Below are 20,286 nucleotides of genomic sequence, written 5' to 3'. Positions count from 1 at the left end.
GGGCGGGGCTTCGGGTGGGCCCTGCCAGGCCGGGACTCCGGGACACCGGCGGGTTCGGAGCCGGGCGCTCAGGTGAGCGGGGGCCGTGCAGCAGGTGGGGGGCCCGCGGGTCGGCGGGGCGTGCGCGGGTCGAGATGCTGTGCGTGCAGGTGAACCGGCGGGGGTGGTCGAGGGCGGGGTGCCCGCTCTGTGCCCCCCTGAGCTCTTCCTGCAGCAACGTGAGTAAAGAACCGGGCGCCACATCGGGTGCCCAGATTTAAGACGCGGGCAACGAGGGGCTGCCCAGTGGAGGGAAGAGGACCTTTTGTATCCTCTTGGTAGCGGAAAATGACCCGCTCAGAAGAGCGCAATTCGGCGACTTTCTTCTTGATAAAATGTTGAGGAGTCTTTTTTTTTTTTTTTTGGATGCATATCCAGTTTACTTATTTATGTATTTATTATTTAATTTATTTTTAAAATTGACATCCAAGTTAGTTAGCATATAGGGCAACAGTGATTTCCGGAGTCGATTCCTTAGTGCCCCTCCCCCATTTAGCCCCTCCCCCCTCCCACAGCCCCTCCAGCAACCCTCTGTTTGTTCTCTGTATTTAAGAGTCTCTTGTGTTTTTGTCCCCCTCCCTGTTTTTATATTATTTTTGCTTCCCTTCCCTTATGGTCATCTGTTTTGTCTCTTAAAGTCCTCATATGAGTGAAGTCATATATTTGTCTTTCTCTGCCTAATTTCGTTTAGTGTAATACCGTCTAGTTCCGTCCACGTAGTTGCAAATGGCAAGATTTCATTCTTTTTGATGGCCGAGTAAGACTCCACTGTATGTATATCCCACATCTTCTTTATCCATTCATCCATCGATGGCCATTTGGGCTCTTTCCATCCTTTGGCTGTTGTCGATAGGGCTGCTATAAACATGGGGGTGCATGTGTCCCTTCGAAACAGCACACCTGTATCCCGTGGATAAATGCCTCGTAGTGCGATTGCTGGGTCGTAGGGTAGTTCCATTTTTAGTTTTTGGAGGACCCTCCACACTGTTTTCCAGCGTGGCTGCACCAGCTTGCATTCCCACCAACAACGCAAAAGAGATCCTCTCTCTCCGCATCCTCGCCAACATCTGTCGTTGCCCGAGTTGCTCATGTGATGAGCCATTCTGGCCCGTGTCAGGTGGTGTCTCGCTGTGGTTTTGATGTGTATTTTCCTGATGGTGAGTGATGTGGAGCATTTTTTCATGTGTCGGTCGGCCATCTGGAGGTCTTCTTTGGAGAAGTGTCTATTCATGTCTTTTGCCCATTTCTTCTCTGAATTATTTGGTTTTTTGGGTGTTGAGTTTGCGAAGTTTTTTATAGATTTTGGATACTAACCCTTTATCTGATGTGTCGTTTGCAAATATCTTCTTCCATTCTGTCGGTTGCCTTTTAGTTTTGCTGATTGTTTCCTTCGCTGTGCAGAAGCTTTTGATTTTGATGAGGTCCCAATAGTTCATTTTTGTTTCTGTTTCCCTTGCTTCCGGAGACGTGTGAAGTAAGAAGTTGCTGCGGCCGAGGTCAAAGAGGTTTTTGCCTGCTTTCTCCTCGAGGACTTTGATGGCTTCCTGTCTTACACTTAGGACTTTCATCCATCTTGAGTTTATTTTTGTGTCTGGTGTAAGAAAGTGGTCCGGGTTCATTCTTCTGCGTGTCGCTGTCCAGTTTTCCCAGCACCCCTTGCTGAAGAGACTGTCTTTATTCCATCGGACATTCTTTCCTGCTTTGTCAAAGATTAGTTGGCCATACGTTTGTGGGTCCATTTCTGGGTTCTCTGTTCTGTTCCATTGACCTGAGTGTCTGTTCTTGTGCCAGGACCATATTGTCTTGATGATGACAGCTTTGTGATACGGCTTGAAGTCCGAGTCTGGTTTGTTTTTTTTTTTTTCCCAAAAATACATGAATGGCTGGGTTATGGGCGATGAGAAACAGGGGCCGTGAGAGGCCCGTTGTAAAGTTCAGAATAACTGCTGATAACAGCTAATCTTCCTGGGTGCAGTGCCAGGTACTATTCTAGCAGGCAGCCAAGAGTGTTTCTTGGAACCTTCTCTGAACAGCACCCGGTCTGGTTTGGAGACTTGTTAGTCTGAGAGTAATAGAGACTGAGAAATACAGACCTGCCCAAACTGAACCTAAGATGAAAACGGATGATAAAGATCAGAATCTGTGAGAGGGTGATTAGCTGCTCTCCTGGTGTGAAGACAGTTCTTTCCAGAGGCCGGGTAGACCTGCCTGTCCACCCAGCATCTACTCATAGGAATTTATGGGGTCCGGGAGGGCTTTGAGCACTCGGTGCCATGACCTCATATCCTTGAGTAAGTGGGTGACAGCTGCTTTGTGGCTGGCAAGTGTTGCCACAAGTCGAATTCTAAGCGAGCAGCAGGATCCGGTCCTGCTGAGAACTCACAGCCTTGATGGTGACGGAGGGACCCCCCCCCCCCCCCGGGCATTTACTGCACCAGCCCCCAGGATCTCTGCCATGGTCCTGGTGTCTAGTGCATCCCCAAATTACTACATCTTCAAGATGCCAAAAAGCTGCTAAGTCATCTGTTGTGTGGGTCTCAGCCCATAGATAGTGATGCTGTGGGCGGGAATGCCCGAGGCACCCTCCTGGGCTCATGTTACTGTGGCGAGTCCCCCCTCCCCACCAGCATGGATGGATCACCCTTTGGGTCCTTATAATTGCAGGACCCACCTTAGCAACAAGCACTGGGGAGCTCCGAGGAGCAAGGTTTATCACTCACAGGTCCTGGAGGGTACACAGAATGCCCAGAGCCACAGTGAGCTCATGGGTGGGGAGAGAGAGAGAGAGAAAGTGTGTGTATAGATCTGGGGCTCTGCCTTCTTTAGGCCCAAGGGTGGAGGCCTGAGGTTTCATGGGTTCACTCTTTATTGGCCAGTTAAAACATAAGAGTGGGAATAAGGGCTTGGGAAGAAGTGAATCCTGCAGCGGTCAGCCATCTTGGTCTTCTAGGGCTTTCTGAAAGGGTGGGAGTGGCCTGGTTCCTTCTCTGATTGTTTTGCTGGTAGCTGGGTCAAGCAGCAGCAATATGTTTATTTGGGATGGATGTCTTTGCCACAAATGCCTTGGCAGTCAGAAGCTTGAGGTCAGGCACTTAATACTGCGTCATCCTCAGACCCTCAGGACCGATGTCCCTTTAGCTTTGGCCCGTGGAACTAAAAAACCAGTTGAGGGGCGCCTGGGTGGCTCATTCGGTTAAGCCTCCGACTTAGGCTCAGGTCATGATCTCGCGGTCCGTGAGTTCGAGCCCCGCGTCGGGCTCTGTGCTGGCAGCTCGGAGCCTGGAGCCTGTTTCAGATTCTGTGTCTCCCTCTCTCTCTGACCCTCCCCTGTTCATGCTCTGTCTCTCCCTCTCTCAAAAATAAATAAATGTTAAAAAAATTAAAAAAAAAAAAAACAGTTGAGAGAGCTGACCAGGGTGCCGGAAAGCCCCATCCATTTCCCTGGCTCATCTTTAGTGTGGGACACTAACCATCCCTCATCCAGCTTTAATAACAGAACCTCATGCGCATAGGCCTTCATGACCCCAGACACTCAGGAAGGTCACTGGGTCCCGTGAGTGTACAGAGGGCCAGGCTCCGAGCCCAGGTCACTCTTGCTGCTGCTCTGTGTTCTTAGGCTCTCACTGGCTCCTAGAATGTACCAATGGAATGTGCTAACTCTAGGGGGCTTGATTCGGGCTGATGCACGCATGAGCAAGCTTCTAGTAATGTTGCAGAGGCATACGTGGCCGCTTGGTATAAGTCTTCAAAGGAAATGCCTTTTGGTTCATTGCTGTCCGTCAGGTCTGCAGCTGCCTGTTAAGGCTCATGTCTGAGGTGACGCTTTCCATGGAGATCTCCATTCAGTGCCACCCATTGTCATCAAGTACCTACCATTTGCCAGGTACTGTGTGTACCAGGCAAAGAAGCTGGGTGGTAATACTCCCTTCCTCCTCCCCTCCCGTGTGGGCTGTCTTCCACTTTTGAACCTTGGCACACTGACCTTGTACTTCTCACTTGGTTCCAACAGGCCTTGAATAAATACTGTGTGGGTCCTGATCTACCTTCGGTCCTGAAATGTCAGCAACCTGATGTATTTATCATCTTTATGTCCCTGCAGGACTTTGTTCAGTGGGTTGAGAAGGGTCAAGCAGGCCTTGTGAATCATAAGAGTCTAGAGATTTTAGAGCGGCCCATTCAAGAAGGAAGACTTCAATTTTGTTGTGAAATCCCTACACAAGAGGTTGGAGGTAAGCATGTCTCAGCACTGTTGTTCATGGGCATAGACAGTGACTTTTTAGCTTTGAAAAAGTAGACAGCTGGTTCATCAACTCCTGTCTGTGAGTCTTAGGAATAAAATAAAATATACCCCAAATACCTCCCTCTCCCCTGTTTCCACATACCTTTTGCCAAGAGTATGACTTACACGTTTATTATAGGATTCATTGCTTATGCCTGAGGGGACTCCTGGGTGAATGAATTCTATAATCTCAAAAAATACTTATTTGGCCTTATTTTAACCTGTAGAAGATACACTTTTTCCTTTTAGCAGTGTTTTCTGTTTGGCCTTTCCACACTTAGTTCTTTTTTTTTTTTTTTAAAGTAGGATCCACACCCAATGTGGTGCTTAAACTCACAACCTGAGATCAAGAGTCTCATGCCCCACTGACTGAGCCAGCCAGACGCCCCTACCACACTTAGTTCCGAGCCTATAGGTTTCTGGCCGTTTTGCAGTTTTCTACCATGTTTAATCAAGGTGACTGCCATGCACCAGGCTCTGTATTCGGTTTTGGGGCTGTAGAGTTGGAAGGTCCATAAAGAGTTCTTCACCCTGCCTTGTACATCATGGACAGACATTCCATAAACTAACCTGTGAAAATTAAGTGATAACAGGTACAGTTCCCACACTGCAAATGAAAATGCTTTTTATCGCTGAAATTTTTTTTAACGAATGTACCTTTGTATTAAAGTACTTTTTCCAAAAGACATTTTTCCAAAAGAAATTAGTGTTAAAAGGCTGATGCATAGAATAAACAGCTCCCTACTTCATCCCATAGTCTCTGTTCCCAGAAGCAAATACTTTTCATTCTTGTAGTTACTTCTGTGTTGCTGTTTTTACCCGCTTATTTTTAAATGATTTGCTTTTGTCACTCCCAACTTCACATGTCCTTCTGCATCCAAACATCTACCAGCCTGTAGCCAGATATTACGTTGTTATGACAAAGTTGCTAGTATTTACTGTTAAGCCAACTAACGTACTACAATTATGGTGTTTGTTGTTGTTTTTCCCCTTTGTATGACTTCTGATTTTTCCTGGAGTTCGTGATTGCCTCACTTTTTCCACTTAAAAACTCAGGTTTTTATGCATCTGTCATTATTTTTTTTCTGAATGCTATAACAGAGCTTCATATATATCCATAATTTTTCTACACACTCTAACACAATAAAATTCATCATTTCCATTCTCCCTCCTGCTGTAGCCATTCATTTTGTACCAAGGTAGACTGGTTACTGTCTGGTGCACTGCACAGTTCTCATCCCTTCATCCTTTCTCTCGGCTTTCTTTTTGTAGTTTTCTTGGATCCTGTGTCTTCTCCGAATAATAATTAACCTGCAAATGGAATTCTAGGTTGCAAAAAAGTTTCCCTCAAAGTTTTTAAAGTTTTCCATCATTATCTTCTAGAATCCAACTGGTTGCTGACACGATTCTTAATCCTGGATTTTTTTTTTTAATGTTTATTTATTTGGCAGGGGGAGGGGCAGAGAGAAAGAGGGAGAGAGAGAACCCCAAACAGGCTCCATGCTTAGTGCAGAGCCCGACATGGGGCCCAATCCCATGACCATGATTTCATGACCTGAGCCAAAATCGGAAGTCAGATGCTCAACCGAATGAGCCACAGAGGCACCCCTCTTTTAGAGCTTTTCTCTAAAAGCCTTTAAAATCATGTTTTCTTACCTCCAATGTTTTGAAACTTCACTGTTAGAACTTATTCTGGAAGTGTAGATGTCACTGCTTCCCCCTTGGACAAGTTCAGTTCTTTCACCTTTTTTTTTTTAGAGTGATTATTTATTGAATGCACTGTCCTAGGACTGGGTAGTAGAGCAATGGATAGGACACGTGGTTCCTGCCCTTGGGGAGCTTACATTCTAATGGAGGGAGGCAGTCAATAGACACGCACTCAAATAAATTAAAGAATTCTACATAATGAGAACATGAGAAAATAAAGTAGCAGGTGGAGTGCCTCAGCAGGGGACTACAGGCAGTGTAGAAGCACTGATTGGCCTGTATATTGGTTCAAGATGAATGGCTATGGGGGAGAGGGGGCATGGAAATGATAAATTTTATTGTGTCTGAATATGTAGAAAAGTTGCTGGTATGTACATTAGCTGTGGTAGAGCATTCACAAAAAAACGTTAGCGATAGATGCATAGAAATCTTCACAAATGGACGGGGCGCCTGGGTGGCGCAGTCGGTTGAGCGTCCGACTTCAGCCAGGTCACGATCTCGCTGTCTGTGAGTTCGAGCCCCGCGTCGGGCTCTGGGCTGATGGCTCAGAGCCTGGAGCCTGTTTCCGATTCTGTGTCTCCCCCTCCCCCGTTCATGCTCTGTCTCTCTCTGTCCCAACAATAAATAAAAACGTGGAAAAAAAAATTAAAAAAAAAAAAAAAAGAAATCTTCACAAATGGAAAAAGTGGGGCGCCCATTAACTCCAGGAAATATAAAAAGTCACACTAAGGAGGGGCCATTTTACAAAAGTCCCGAATGAGGAGACCTGTAAATTAAGTTCTAAGCAGAAGCAGCAGGTGTCATGAACGAGATGAACCATATCCAAGGGGCGTTAAAGACCCCGTGGAAAGTATGAGGAGAGAGGGGTGGGGGGGAAAGCGGGCAGGAGCGTATCGCAAGAGGCCTCGGAGCCCTGGCTGACCCGGTTCTTCCGGTAAGAGGGCGTTCTGCCGCAACCTGGAGAATTAATCAAGATGAGCGAGAGAAGTAGGAGGGCCAGGTGGGAGGTTATTGCAGATTCCAGGAGAGAGAGACTGAAGTGCAGTCTACAATCTCTTCCCTGCCTGGAACCTGCCGTCTAGAACAAGGTAGCGAGTAGGCTAGTAGAAGAGCCAGTCCTGCAGAAGTTCCGAGCAGGGGCAGATGTGGGAGATAATGGTGGCTGTTCTCTGTGGGACGATCTGAGTAGGACGTGTCTTCTTTCCTCAGGGCCCAATGGCTGCAAAGTCCCAGCCCGACGCTCCCCAAACCAAGAGTCGGGACAGCTTTGCCAACGGTGGGGCTGCCACTCAGGGGCAGTGGGGCCGTGCCTGGTAAGGCCTTGACAGTCTTCCCAACTAGAAAATGGAGCGAGATCTTAGTGAGAGGTGGCCCACCCTTGGGATCTTACGGACCGGTCAAAAACGCGAGTTTTATCATTAAGACTAACGAGAGATAAGCCGTCGCCCATTTTGTAAAGTAAGGGATTGGAGAAGGAATGAAAAGCTGGCTAAAATGGGCTGGCTCTGGTGGCGCAGTATCCTGTTGTCTGTATCCTCCTTGGATCGGAGGGCGTGGGGACTCGGGAGTGGGTGAGTGGCCCCCGCGGCCCAGAACCGGAGAGCCTCTGGCCTTGTGGGTCGCGAAAGGCCTCCCAGCGTTCGTATTCCGGGGTCCGGGCTTCCTGTGGATGTCCTCAGATCTGTCAGCCTCCCCGGAGCTGGCGGTGGAGCACGCACATTGAGCGGTTCCTGCAGGCAATGGGGAGCCCTTTGCACCGAGAGCGAAGGGCTGTTGGAAACAACGGGACCCGTCCGCACGTGCGGTGCGTTGTTGAGGAGGCCATGCGGCTGGGGGGGGGGGGGGGGGGGGCGCGTGACCTCCTGCCATCTGCTGTTGCAGGGAGGTGGACTGGTTTTCGCTGGCCAGTGTCCTCTTTCTGCTGCTTTTGGCCCCTTTCATCGTATACTACTTCATCATGGCATGCGACCAGTACGGCTGCTCCCTCACTGCCCCCGTGGTGGACCTCGCCACCGGGCGCGCTCATCTCGCAGACATCTGGGCCAAGACGCCGCCCGTGACGAAGGAAGCGGCCCAGCTCTACGCCTTGTGGATCACGTTCCAGGTCAGCTTCCCTGGAGGGTGGTTGGGGCACGGCGGGCGGGCGGCGTCCCTCCGGCCGGGAGAGTCCTGGCCGTTGGTCCGGGAAATGGGATCTGGGCTCGGGTTGGCGTTCTCCTTCCCGGGACCCGGCAGGGCATCTGGTGTCCGACGCACCTTCATTGGGAGCCTCCCCGTAGTTCAGGGGCGTGTGCAGCCCTGCAGGGACATGCCGAGAAGTAGGGAGCGAGACCCTGTGGGAGGGTGTGAGGCAGGGCTGGCCCGGGGAAGCCCCATGCACGACGGGAAGCGTATCTTATCAGTAGCCCATGAGAAGGAGCATTCTGGCCCCCAGAGGTACGCTCTCGGTGACGAGAGACCCCACTCGGCAAAGCCAAGGCCTGTGTTCCCAGCAGGTGGCCACACGGTCCTGGCCACGGACGTCCTCGACTCCGTTGTGACCCCACTGGCCTTTGAGACCAGAAGTTCACCAGGAAGGAGCTGTTTGCACAGAGGACCTGGTGAACAGGGAGAGCTGTGTATCATCTGAATCCAGGGAAAAGGTGGCGGGAGAAGGCTCCCTCCACACCCCGGGTTTCCTGCCCTAGAGGAAAGCTCCAGCCGTTCGTCGCGGTTTCTGCTCAGGGTGCCAGCTTGTGGGCGTTAGAGCCCCTCTCATTTCTGGTCTCTTGGTCCCGTTGGGTGAAAAGATGAGAAGGGGCAGCAGGAATCACAGAAGCCTAAAAGTAGAGATATCAGAGGCCGAGCGGCTAAAACAAACGTTAGGCAGCCATCTGAAGGAAGCACTCACCTGTCACAGCGTGGATGGACCTTGAGAACATTCGCTGAGTGAAAGGAGCCAGTTACGGAAGGCCCCAGGGCGCCGTGATTCCATTTATGTGAAACACCAGGGTGCGAAAGTCCGTAGAGACAGAAAGTGGGTTAATGGTTGTTGGGGGGGGGGCAGCGGGAGGGGTTGGGGAGCGACTGCTAATGGGGGTGGTGAATGTGTTCCGGGTGGTGGTGCTTGCTCACTGTGTAAATGCGCTAAATGACACTGAAAACGTGTCACGAGGGCGACTTGTACGGCCGGGAATTCTTGCAAATTTTTTAATGACTCCAGAAACGTGAGTGGGAAGGGCTCCCGAGCAGGAAGTTCATTACTGGCTGCTTTGGGCCAGTAATGAACTTCCTGCTCGGGGCTCCTCCCCCTTCAGAGCCCCCGGCCGGCCTGCCTGCTGCCAGGGCTCCAGAGCCACACGCTTCCGGAAGGAGTACCCGACCGTAACCTGGATTTCTGCCACGGGTCGCGTCGGTTAACGAAAGCAAGGGTCCAGCAGACCCCCCAGGCCATGGGTCAAGCAGCTTAAAATCCCCACCGCAGGTGCTTTTGTACTCGGCGCTGCCTGACTTCTGCCATAAGTTCCTGCCCGGCTACGTGGGAGGCGTTCAAGAGGGCGCCGTGACCCCCGCAGGTAACCTGAACCCGCGGGCCTCCCTTCTCTCCCTGCCTCTTTGTCTCATGGGGCCTGCCCTCTCCCAGGCGGCTCCCGTCCCCAGGTGTGCTCACACTTGAAAGTGTGACAAAGTGACAAAATGAGTGTGAATTTTGCTCGGCCACTGCCGCGGCCCCGGGCCCCGATCGTCTCAGGGCAGCCTGGGACTGACTTGGCGGTGAGTTGGAACATCAGGCCCTTCGGTGAACAGAGGGCTGAGTGGTCCCTGGCCCCACGGCCGGTTGTCACAGCTGGGATCCTGGAGCATCTCCCCACCGAGAACACCGCAGCCACCAGCGCCGTCCAGGAAGGGTGGCTCCTGTTCAAGTCACCCAGAGCCCTGCAGGGGGGGGACGCCACCCCTGTCCCTGCCTGCAGACAGCCCCCAGGGCCGCGGGGAGGCTGTGGTGCTTGCTGACAAGTATGTTAGGGGCATCCTCACTCCCTAGCGAACTGCGTCCGTCCATCCACCCGTTCACCCACCTACCGGAGCTCACTAGGGAGAACCAAAGGGTGAGTCTGCCCGTTCCCTCGTCCAAGGACCCCGAAAGCAGGAGCAGTTAATCCCCGGACTAACAGCGTGATGTGTGCTGCTGGCATTTTGGCCCGGGGCCCCGAGCTGTAGGGGAAGCTGACCGGCTTCCGGGCCTTGGCCTGGGTGTCCCAGACGGGCCCCCGAGCAGCAGCCGAGGCCCAGAAAGCAAGTAGGGCCTGGGCTGGCCGCCCGTTTTCAAGCGGAAACGCTTTGATTTTTAAATCGTCGCTCTGCAGGGGTTATTAACAAGTATGAAATCAACGGCCTGCAGGCGTGGCTCATCACGCACCTTCTCTGGTTTGCAAACTCGCACTTCCTGTCGCTGTTCTCCCCCACCATCGTCTTCGACAACTGGATACCGCTGCTGTGGTGCGCCAACATCCTCGGCTACGCGGTTTCCACCTTCGCAATGATCAAGGGCTACTTCTTCCCCACCAATGCCAAAGACTGGTACGTTCTTCGGCGGCTGGTCAAGCCTAACGTGGGATGTGGATGCTTCCACCCCTAACCTTTCTCTGTGACCTTGGGATAGGAGTCGTGAAGCCCTGAGGATCGAGAATCCTTGAAGGGGGAGCCTGATGGAACCCGCTTGATTCTGGGGAACATCCTTTCTATGTGTCTGGGGGCCTTCCTCCGCCTTAGGAAGCATGCAGTTGAAGGTGGCCAAGTCCATCTTTGGCCGAGTCGTCACCTGTAGGGCTGTCACGGGAGCAGGGAAGTCAGCCCGTTGCTTCCATTTGGGAACATGAGTGTGGCCTGGAACAATCTTAGTGAGGAATGTGGTTATCTCGGTGGCTTCAGTGTAGCACTTCCCAGGGAGAGCCCTACTGGTTCGTGCCTTCTCACGGAAGTCTTGGGTTGTGCTCCCCACAGCCAGCCTTCTCTTCACCTAGCTCTTTATCCATCCATCCATCCACCCATCCACCTACCATCATCCATCCATCCACCCATTCACCCACCTACCCAGCCACTCATCCAACCCATCCACCTACCCACCCATCCATCCATCTATCCATCCATCCAACCAACCACTCATCCATCTAACCCATCCACCCACCCATCCATCTACCATCATCCACCATCATCCATCCATCCACCCACCCATTCACCCACCTACCCACCTACTCATCCAACCCATCCACCCATCCATCCATCCACCATCATCCATCCATCCATCCATCCATCCACCCACCCATCCATCTACCCATCCATCCACCATCATCCATCCACCCATCCATCTAATCCATCCACCCACCCATCCACCATCATCCATCCATCCAACCACCCACCCACCTACCCACCCATCCATCCACCCATCCATCCTCTATCCACCCACCCATCCATCCACCATCATCCACCATCATCCATCCACCCACCCACCTATCCGTCCATCTACCCATCCTTCCATCTATCCACTCACCCATCCATCCACCGTCATCCACTCACCCATCCATCTAACCCATCCACCCACTCATCCATCCACCATCATCCATCCACCCATCCATCTAACCCACCTACCCACCCATCCATCCACCCATCCATCCTCTATCCACTCACCCATTCATCCACCGTCATCCATCCATCCATCCATCCATCCATCCATCCCATCCACTCACCCATCCATCTAACCCATCCACCCACTCATCCACCCACCATCATCCATCCACCCATCCACCCACCTACCCACCCATCCATCCACCCATCTATCCTCTATCCACTCACCCATCCATCCACGTCATCCATCCATCCATCCATCCATCCATCTATCCATCCCATCCACTCACCCATCCATCTAACCTACCTACCCACCCATCCATCTAATGCATCCATCCGTCAATCCATCTATCTACCTACCTACCCATCTAACCATTCAATCCATCTATTCCATTCATCCCACTTGTTCATCCACCTGTTCACCCCTATCCTTCATCCCTGGCTCCTTCAATCCCTCCATCCATCCCTCCCTCCAACAACAGATGTTGGTTGGGTTCGTCCTGTAGATGGGTGTAAGCAGTCACAAACAAGATTCTTATGCTTCGGTGCCTACATTTTAGTCCCAAATACATTTAGGGGCCCAAATAAAAAGCAAATGTGTTTCCTTTAACTCTTGCTCTTGGGAAATGTCTCTGGATGACGGTGCTTTGTGGTCTGTGTGGTAATTAGGTAATGAGGCTGATCTTCTGTGGCTCATGCTAATCGTCTTTGCTGCTTTATGACTTTGTATGACTTTGCTGTTGTAGACTTTGTATATTTTGCTTTTCTTACTTAACATAACTGAGGCACGTGGACATGAAAATGTTTTTGCCATTAACACAGAAACCCCTATGTGTCTGCAAGTTATTCGCGAGGAGGGTCTCCATATCAGTCATCTTGGCTGATTCTCCGGTCACCCCTGGGGAGGGCTGTGGGGGAGGAACCAGGGCAACGAATGTCCAGCAAGGGTTAGTGGTGGGCCCCCAAGCCAGGCACCTTGCTCTGGACTCGCCACCCTGGCTCACTCTCTACCTGGGCGGGATTAATAATTTCACTTGCCCGTGGGGACCCGGGCACTGGGAGTGACCGCAAACTGCATGCTTGGCTATGCAACGAAATCTTCGTGAAGTCAAGCCAGTTATGCAGCTCAGCCACGCCAGGCCTCAAGGGGGCCTGGGGGAGGGTGGGGAGAAGCCCAGCTGGTTGAGGGAAGACTTAAGCAGAAAGTGTGCGCTTTCGTGGGACGCAGCGAGCACCTCAGGTGCCAGGTCTCGGGGTGGCTCTGCCGGGCCGTAGCCGAGTGCCAAGGGAGAGCAGGGAGGCCTTGGGAAGCGAGAGGGACCGGTGTGCGTCCTCCGGCTGCCCGCATCCCTGAGCTGACGCAAGGGCCAGGCTCGACGCCCTTGTCCACGTGCACACACGGGCCCCTTGTCGCGAGACGGGCTCCTTAGCGAAACGTATCTGCTGTTTCTATTTTCAAGCAAATTCACGGGCAATTTCTTTTACGACTACATGATGGGCATTGAGTTTAACCCCCGAATCGGGAAGTGGTTCGACTTCAAGCTGTTTTTCAACGGACGCCCTGGGATCGTTGCCTGGACCCTCATCAACCTGTCCTTTGCAGCCAAGCAGCGGGAGCTCTACGGCCAAGTGACCAACTCCATGGTCCTGGTCAACGTCCTGCAGGTAGCCTGTCTGTGGCCAAAGGGGAGAGAGCTCCAAGGCTTGCTGGGCCCCGGGAAATCCTGAAAGCCAGATGTGTCTTGAAGAACCTCACTCCACTGCTCTTAGAAGGGAGTCGGGCCCCTGCCCGTGCGTCTCTGGGGAGCGGGCTAGCGAGCACGCAGCGAAAGGTCCCTCATTGTCTGCCGGGCGCCGCGCCGGCCCTGCGGCCTCACTGGGCTCGGGGCCTCTTTCCGGGAGATGCCTGTTAACAGCTCAAGGGTGTCGTGGTCCTGGCCACGTTCACGGTTTGTGGCCTCTGAAGCGTCTTCCCCACGTGGTCCCCGTGGGTCTCAGGCGGGGTGTGAGGGGTTCATTCTCACCTTTTCCCCACCTGTGTATAAGGCCGCTGGCCACCTGGCCGTGCCGGCTGCAGGGGCGGCCGGGCAAAGGACTTCCATGCCGGCGTGGGCCCTGGCGTGTGGGGCACCTTCCCCGTGGGCTGTCCCCAGCGCCTCCACGGTGCGCGACCTGCTCTCCGAGCGCCGCAGCCTGGGCATCACCGGCCGGGGCACTGCTGGGCGTCCCTCTCGGTCACTGTCTGTGGGCCCTCATCCGCTTAGACGGCAGGCTGTCTCAGCCTAAGGGCTCCCTCGCTGGCCTCCCGGGCCCCCCACGTCCCAGCCCCGTGGAGCACGTCACCGAGGAGCTCGGCGACACCCCGCGTGCCATCTCCTCATCTACGCGGGCGTGGTTTTCCCTGGGGCCCCTCGGTGGCCGTGGCCGGCACGTGACGGGTCCTGTTTTGTAGGCCATCTACGTGCTGGACTTCTTCTGGAACGAAGCCTGGTACCTGAAAACCATCGACATCTGCCACGACCACTTTGGGTGGTACTTGGGCTGGGGGGACTGCGTCTGGCTGCCGTACCTCTATACGCTGCAGGTGAGGAGCGGGGTGGCCGGCCTGGCGGGGCTTGCAGCTGTCCGGTCCCCAGGCACGCCCAGGGCGGCCCCCGGCAGACACAGCCAAGCACGTGCTGAGATCCCCTGTTGCACAAGTGGGGGACGGTCGAGGCTGGAGGCGGGAGGCTGCCCCGTTTCCAGGAGGAAGGAGGCTTGGTGCATTAGTGAGCTTGGGCCCCGGGACAGATACCATAGACAGGCGTGGGCAACAGACAGCCACTGTCCCCGTCCCGGAGGCCGGAGCCCGAGGTCCAGGCGTGGGCAGGGCTGGGTTCCCCCGAGGCCTCTCTCCTAGTGCGTGGACCGCCGTCCTCTCCCTGTGCCCTCGCGGGGTCATCCCTCTGCGCGTGTCTGTGTCCTTATTGCCTCTTCTTTTTCTTTTTAATATTTATTTTTGGGAGAGGGACAGAGCGTTGAGTGGGGGAGGGGCAGAAAGAGGGAGACACAGGATCCAAAGCAGGCTCCAGGCTGTCAGCACAGAGCCCGCCGTGGGGCTCAAACCCATGAACCGTGAGCTCATGACCTGAGCTGAAGCCGGATGCTTAACCGACTTCTGGCAAGGACCCCGGTCACACGGGTTCAGGGCCCACCCTGGTGACCCCGTGCCACCTTGCTTACTCTTAATAGAACCACTCTCCAGGTAGGTTCACATTCTGGGGTCCTGGGGGTCAGGGCTCCAACATAGGGCTTTGGGGGGGGACACAGGTCAGCCCATGACACTTAAGAAAGATGACAGGGTGTAGACTTTCGGTAAAAAAGAATAATTTGGCTGAACTGGGTGATGGGGGGTGGTATTCATATTCACACTTATTCGAATCTTAATGCTTAAAGGAAAAGAGGATTTCTTCCCTTTTTTTGTTCCTTAAATACTTCACGAGGGTCTGTGTGGCACCAGGCATGTGATGGGGACGTGGGAGCAAAGGAGACGTGTGTGGGCCCTGCCCGCTTCGGGCTCACGGCTGGTGGGAGAGGCCAGGCAGCAGGCAGCCCGGTGCGGGGAAGGGGTGCTGGAGACAAGTGGGGTCATCGGCTCCTGAGGGAGGGCCCAGGAGGAGCCCCCGGCCTGCCACTGGCAGCTGGCAAACGCATCCGGAGATAAGCACGGCCTGGCTGAGAGCGGGACGGCGAGGCTGGCGGGTGAGGACGTTCCAGATGGGTGGGCTGGCACGTGCCGTCTCACTGCACGGAGAATTCAGGAGGACGTCGGGCCCGGGCTCTGAGGCGGAGACCCTGTGCCAGGGAACAGCAGTCTGGAGTCCTCAGGAGAGGCCTGGCCTGCATCGCACAATCGAGGTGTGGAAGCGCTGGCCTGGGGAGCCGCAGGGACCGGGGTTCAGACCGGCGGGGGAGGTGGCCTTGAATGGCCCCAGACATCCCTGGAAAAGGAGGGAGGCGCCGTGTCGGGGCCGGGCGAGGCCGCGCGGGGGCACCGGAGCGGCGCTTGGCGGTGTGGCCGGGCTGCTCGGTCGCTGACCCCCATCCGCCCGCCCTGCACACCACGCAGGGCTGCCCCGGGGCAGCCGGGGGGTGCGGGGGGCGGGCCTCGCATCAGGCTCCCACGCCCTCCCAGCTCCCGCGAGAGCCCCGGCTCTGCTGCGCTGGCTGCGGCAGCTTGGACACCCTGGCCGGGTGCCACCTGCTCATGTTGTGAGTGAGGACGTCCGGGGTCAGAGAGAGGGTGCGGTCAGGGCTCTCGCTTAGCCGGCAGCGAGCAGGGTGGCTGCCTGGGCAGGTTGCGCGAGAGTGGCAGGAACCAACGTGGGAAGGCTCGGTGACCTGCGCCGGGCCCGCACGGGCGAGGGGTTACGTGCTTACAGCCGGTCGTGCGAGGCCCGGCGACGTGAACTGGCTGATCCTCTCTGTGCAGCATCCGGAACCAGGGGCCCCCGGGGAAGCAGGGGAGTGGCAGCAGAGCTGGGCTGGGCCTCCGGGTGTCCCGTCCCCGTGCCGTCTATAACTCCAGGTGCTCCCTTGAGTGCCCGTCACCGTCTGCCCAGGACCCGTGTCTCCACCTGGCTGCTTGCACGCTCCCGTGCTCCCCGATTCTGTGAACAGAACGATAACAGATCAAACGTGTACATGTACAAACGTGCATAGATCATGAGTGTGTGTGATCACACATCTGTGTCTCTCACTGTGAACCAGGCCTTGTTTCGGCCTCTCTTTGTATGTTGTATGTGTATCATTTCATATATCACATCATATCACATATATCGCATCATATATCAATCACATCATGTGTCATATCACATCACAGCTGCGTTAGAGTTCTCTCCACACCCAGAACCAATGGGGGTGTTTATGCACACCTATGTGTATACATACAACTGAATGTATGCCTATATACGTATGTGTGTATATATTCGCACATATATATACATATTCACACACAGGAGAGAAGCAGTAACTAACTCATGTGATCATGGGGCCCAGCAAGTCCGAAATCTTCAGGGCGGCCAGCAGGTTGGCGGTCCAAGGATGTTAGAGTCGGCTGGAGTCTGAAGGCCGTCCGTCTGCTGGCGGAATCTAGTCTTGTTCTGGCGGGAGGTCGGCCTTTTTTTTTTTTTTTTTTTTCTTTAAGCCTTCAACTGATTGGATGAGGCCCACCTACAGGGTAGAGAACAAGCTGCTTTGCTCAAAAGTCTACCAGTTTAAGTTTTATTTTATCTCAAAAAATACCTTCCCAGCAGCCATCTGGGCACCGTGGCCTCGCCGAGGTGGCATCCGGTGGACCATCATAAAATCACATTCAGATGATACTTCCATCGTATGTTTCGCTTAGGCTACATACGCTGTGCGTGTGCGTGCAGGTGCGCGGATCCGTTTGCCATGCACCGCGGCGGGTGCTTTTTACTCGCGGAAGAGGAAGCCGGCGTGTGGGATGGCGGGGCGGCTAGTGCGGGGATGCGAACCCAGGCCGTGCTGCTCCCTCTCGCCCCGCAGGGCCTGTACCTGGTCCACCACCCGGTGCAGCTGTCCACCCCCCGCGCCGCGGGCGTCCTGCTGCTGGGGCTGCTGGGCTACTACATCTTCCGGATGGCCAACCATCAAAAGGACCTGTTCCGCCGCACGGACGGCCGCTGCCTGATCTGGGGCAGGAAGCCCAGGGTCATCGAGTGCTCCTACACGTCGGCCGACGGGCGCAGGCACCACAGCAAGCTCCTGGCGTCGGGCCTCTGGGGCGTGGCCCGCCACCTCAACTACACGGGCGACCTGATGGGCAGCCTGGCCTACTGCCTGGCCTGCGGCGGGGGCCACCTGCTGCCCTACTTCTACATCATCTACATGGCCATCCTGCTGACCCACCGCTGCCTCCGGGACGAGCACCGCTGTGCCGGCAAGTACGGCGGCGACTGGGCGCGTTACACCGCCGCCGTGCCTCACCGCCTGCTGCCCGCTATCTTCTGAAGCCCCGCCCCGTGGGAGGGGCCCCCGAGCGCGGCCTGCTGGGGCTGCCTCCCGCCTCCCCCCCCCAGGTCCGCGAAATGGAAAGAGCCCGTCGCTTGGGGCGTCCGTCCCCTCCCCTTGTCCCTCGGCGAGCCCTGGGGGTTTCTAGGGCCTGCGCCCACCGGCGGAAGTGACCAGCGTTTCCCACGCGTGTTCCGCGGGCAGGTGGGGGGCCCCCCCCCGCTCACCTCGGGCAGCCCGCGATGACGACGTCTGTCCTCCGTGTCGTCAGCCCGAGCTCCTGTGCTGCCCGGACATCTTCGGCTCCCTACCGCTTAGTCTCTCTGAATCGGAGGCGCGCTGCACCAAGCAGGGGCTCCTGGTTCGAGTCTCGGTGATTCCGTTTCATTCCCTGGTCTCTCACGGTTTGGGGGGTGCAGTGGGGGGACAGCCAAGGCGCACGCCCAGAGCATGCCGAGGTCCCGGCACCGGCCGTGGCTCCCCGTGTCCGGCCCTCTGAGCATCCGGCCGCCAGCCTCGGCCTGCCGGCCCTCTGCAAGGGCTCTGCCTGCATGCCTGGCGACTGCACGCATCGGCTCGGGCGACCCAGAGAACCTGTGTACCATCCAGGGGGCCTTCTCCAGCGAGATCTGAATCCCAGCCTTGAAGAGGGGGATGTCTTCCAGGTGAATTTTTTTACTCTGGGCACTTGCCCTTGACCCTAGGGTTTTCTTGAAAACTCTTTAAACATTACTGCCTTCGTTGACTTGGTAATTCTTTATATTAAACTTGCCCTGTCCAAACTTCTGCGTGGTTTCTGTCTCCCGATTGGGCCTGACCGGACGTGAGGGCTCCGTTTCCGGTACGTAGAGGGGTGATGAGCTGCTTGGGCACTGCTTCAGGGCTGTGGGCACTCACGGTGGGTATTTAGGGGACTGGCGCCAGCCTCCCCCCCACTGCCCGCCAAAGGAAGAAATCCCAGCGTGGCTGCCTGCCCACGGGAGTGAACAGAGGTGCCGGGAAGCAGGCACCAGGCTTGCCTCCTGCCTGGAGAAACCAGCCGGGAAGGAGGTGTGAGCAGGGCGGGCGGGCGGGGCCGGGTGGGGCCTCCCCTGCTTCCATTAGGAACAGGCAGAACAGGCTGGTGGCTTCCTCAACAGCCCGAACGAAACCCGTGAGAGATGAGAGCTCGGGCCCCACCCAGGCCGGCTTGGAGGGTGGTTTTCCACCTTGCTGCTCACCACCCCCCACCCCTGCCGCCCGTTCATTCCAGCCCCTGGGCTGCAGGGAGGCCCAGGCGTCCTGTTTATCACAAGCCACATGTGTGGCTTGAATACTGGCCAGCCTGGGGAACCAGTGTCCTGGATGGCCCTGAGTAGAGTGGACCCTCTTCTTCCTCCCACATGGAGTGGATTCATTTCAAAGAGGCTAGAGTGTGCTGGTTGTGAGCTCTGACCCTGGGTCCGGTGTGGAGCGGCTGTGTGACCTAGATCAGGCGACTTACCCTCTCTGTGCCTTGGCTTCCCATTTGAGAAGTAGGCAATTACTATTTTCATGCCTTGCTTCGAGAGGGCTTCTCAGGCTGTTTGCAGAAGAGTTGTGGGTCCAAGTCTTGGATCTGCCCCTGCCCGCTAGCCCAGTCTCGTTCGTGGTAGCTCTCCCGAGCTGGGCTGTGCTGATCCGTGTTCTGTGTGCTCAGCAATTGCGAGGCTGGGCCGTGACCCTTCTTGCCGCTGTGTCATGCAAAAGAGGCCCAGCTTCTCCAGGCAAGGGCAGGGTGAGCCTGGGAACGCCTCCTCTGTGAGCCGTGAGACTGGACCACGGGGGCCACTGTGTTACAAGACACAGGAAGTTCTCAGGAGGGGCGAAGCCTCTGGGAACACGGCCTGCCTTCTGCCTCCTCCCTGGGAGAGGGGCTGCTGGACCCCCACGGCCAGGTGGGCTGGCCCGGGCCCCAGGGGGGCCAGCACAGAAGGGACGGTGAAGGCTCGTGGCCGGTGGCGAGGTGGGAGGGGGCGCCGCTCTGGAAAAGGGTCAGTCTGCCTCCCTTGGGCCTCGCCGGGCGTCAGCAGCCCCCAGGACAGGGCGGCCGCCAGAACCTGTGCGGCCACATCCAGAGGGGCCACTGCCCACGAGGAGCTTAAATGTGGCACATCCTCCTCCCCACTGGGCCTTGGAAGACAGCGGCCCTTCTCCTGGAACCCGCCGTATTGGTCCCCGCGGTGTGCCGTGAAATGTTAACAGCTGCCTGCCTTCTGGTCCCTGTGAGCACGGGCCTCTGTCCCCCGGGGCTGACGGTGCTAAGAGCAGCTCAGGGTTTGAAGCGGCCAATCTCCAGTGACACAACCAACGAGAGGCAGAGGCCACGCTCAAACGCAGCCATGTTTGTTTCCAATCTTGCAGTAGCCTTTCCAATCCTGCAGTGGCCTCCAGCTTGGTGGCTGAAAACGACACACATTTATTTTCTCACGGGTCTGGAGGTCAGAGTTCAGAACGGAGTCTTAACGAGACTAAAATCAAGGCATAGGTGGCGGGGCCCCGCTCCTCTGGAGTCTCTCCGGGAGGGTCCCTGCGCGTCTTCCAGCGTCCCCAGGCCCGCGGCCCGGTCCCTCCAGCCTCTCTGCCTCCCATCCTGCAGCCGGGCACGAGACAAAAGTGAGCTCATG

General features: G+C 55.6%; 1 protein-coding gene across 3 annotated transcripts; it reads left to right on the top strand.

The window, feature by feature from the left end:
- Positions 1-18,423, top strand: DHCR7 (7-dehydrocholesterol reductase). 3 transcript variants are annotated; one of them, XM_043581971.1, is made up of 9 exons: positions 1-218; positions 4,139-4,268; positions 7,235-7,338; positions 7,907-8,129; positions 9,489-9,579; positions 10,372-10,585; positions 13,090-13,294; positions 14,082-14,213; positions 17,177-18,423. In XM_043581971.1, exons 3-9 carry the CDS (start codon positions 7,241-7,243, stop codon positions 17,639-17,641), a joined length of 1,428 nt encoding a protein of 475 aa, XP_043437906.1. In that variant the 5' UTR covers positions 1-218; positions 4,139-4,268; positions 7,235-7,240; the 3' UTR covers positions 17,642-18,423. The 3 variants fall into 3 exon arrangements, with proteins under 3 accessions (XP_043437906.1, XP_043437905.1, XP_043437904.1); XM_043581970.1 differs by having other exon boundaries at positions 4-72; XM_043581969.1 differs by lacking the exon at positions 1-218 and adding an exon at positions 3,823-3,922.
- The last annotated feature ends 1,863 nt before the right edge of the window (positions 18,424-20,286 follow it).

The sequence above is a fragment of the Prionailurus bengalensis genome, chromosome D1 (genome assembly GCF_016509475.1).
Source record: "Prionailurus bengalensis isolate Pbe53 chromosome D1, Fcat_Pben_1.1_paternal_pri, whole genome shotgun sequence".
In the NCBI taxonomy this organism is placed as follows: Eukaryota; Metazoa; Chordata; class Mammalia; order Carnivora; family Felidae; genus Prionailurus; species Prionailurus bengalensis.
Note: the sequence above shows the minus strand (reverse complement) of the source record. Positions and strands in the feature narration are given on the sequence as shown.

What these genes read in the sequence shown, in the direction of transcription:
- DHCR7 (XM_043581971.1), top strand. Translation starts at nt 7,241, where the DNA reads ATGGCTGCAAAGTCCCAGCCCGACGCTCCCCAAACCAAGAGTCGGGAC. An exon ending in GGGCGCCGTGACCCCCGCAG is followed by an intron (nt 9,580 to 10,371) that starts GTAACCTGAACC and finishes GTCGCTCTGCAG; the next exon opens with GGGTTATTAACAAGTATGAA. An exon ending in CGTACCTCTATACGCTGCAG is followed by an intron (nt 14,214 to 17,176) that starts GTGAGGAGCGGG and finishes CTCGCCCCGCAG; the next exon opens with GGCCTGTACCTGGTCCACCA.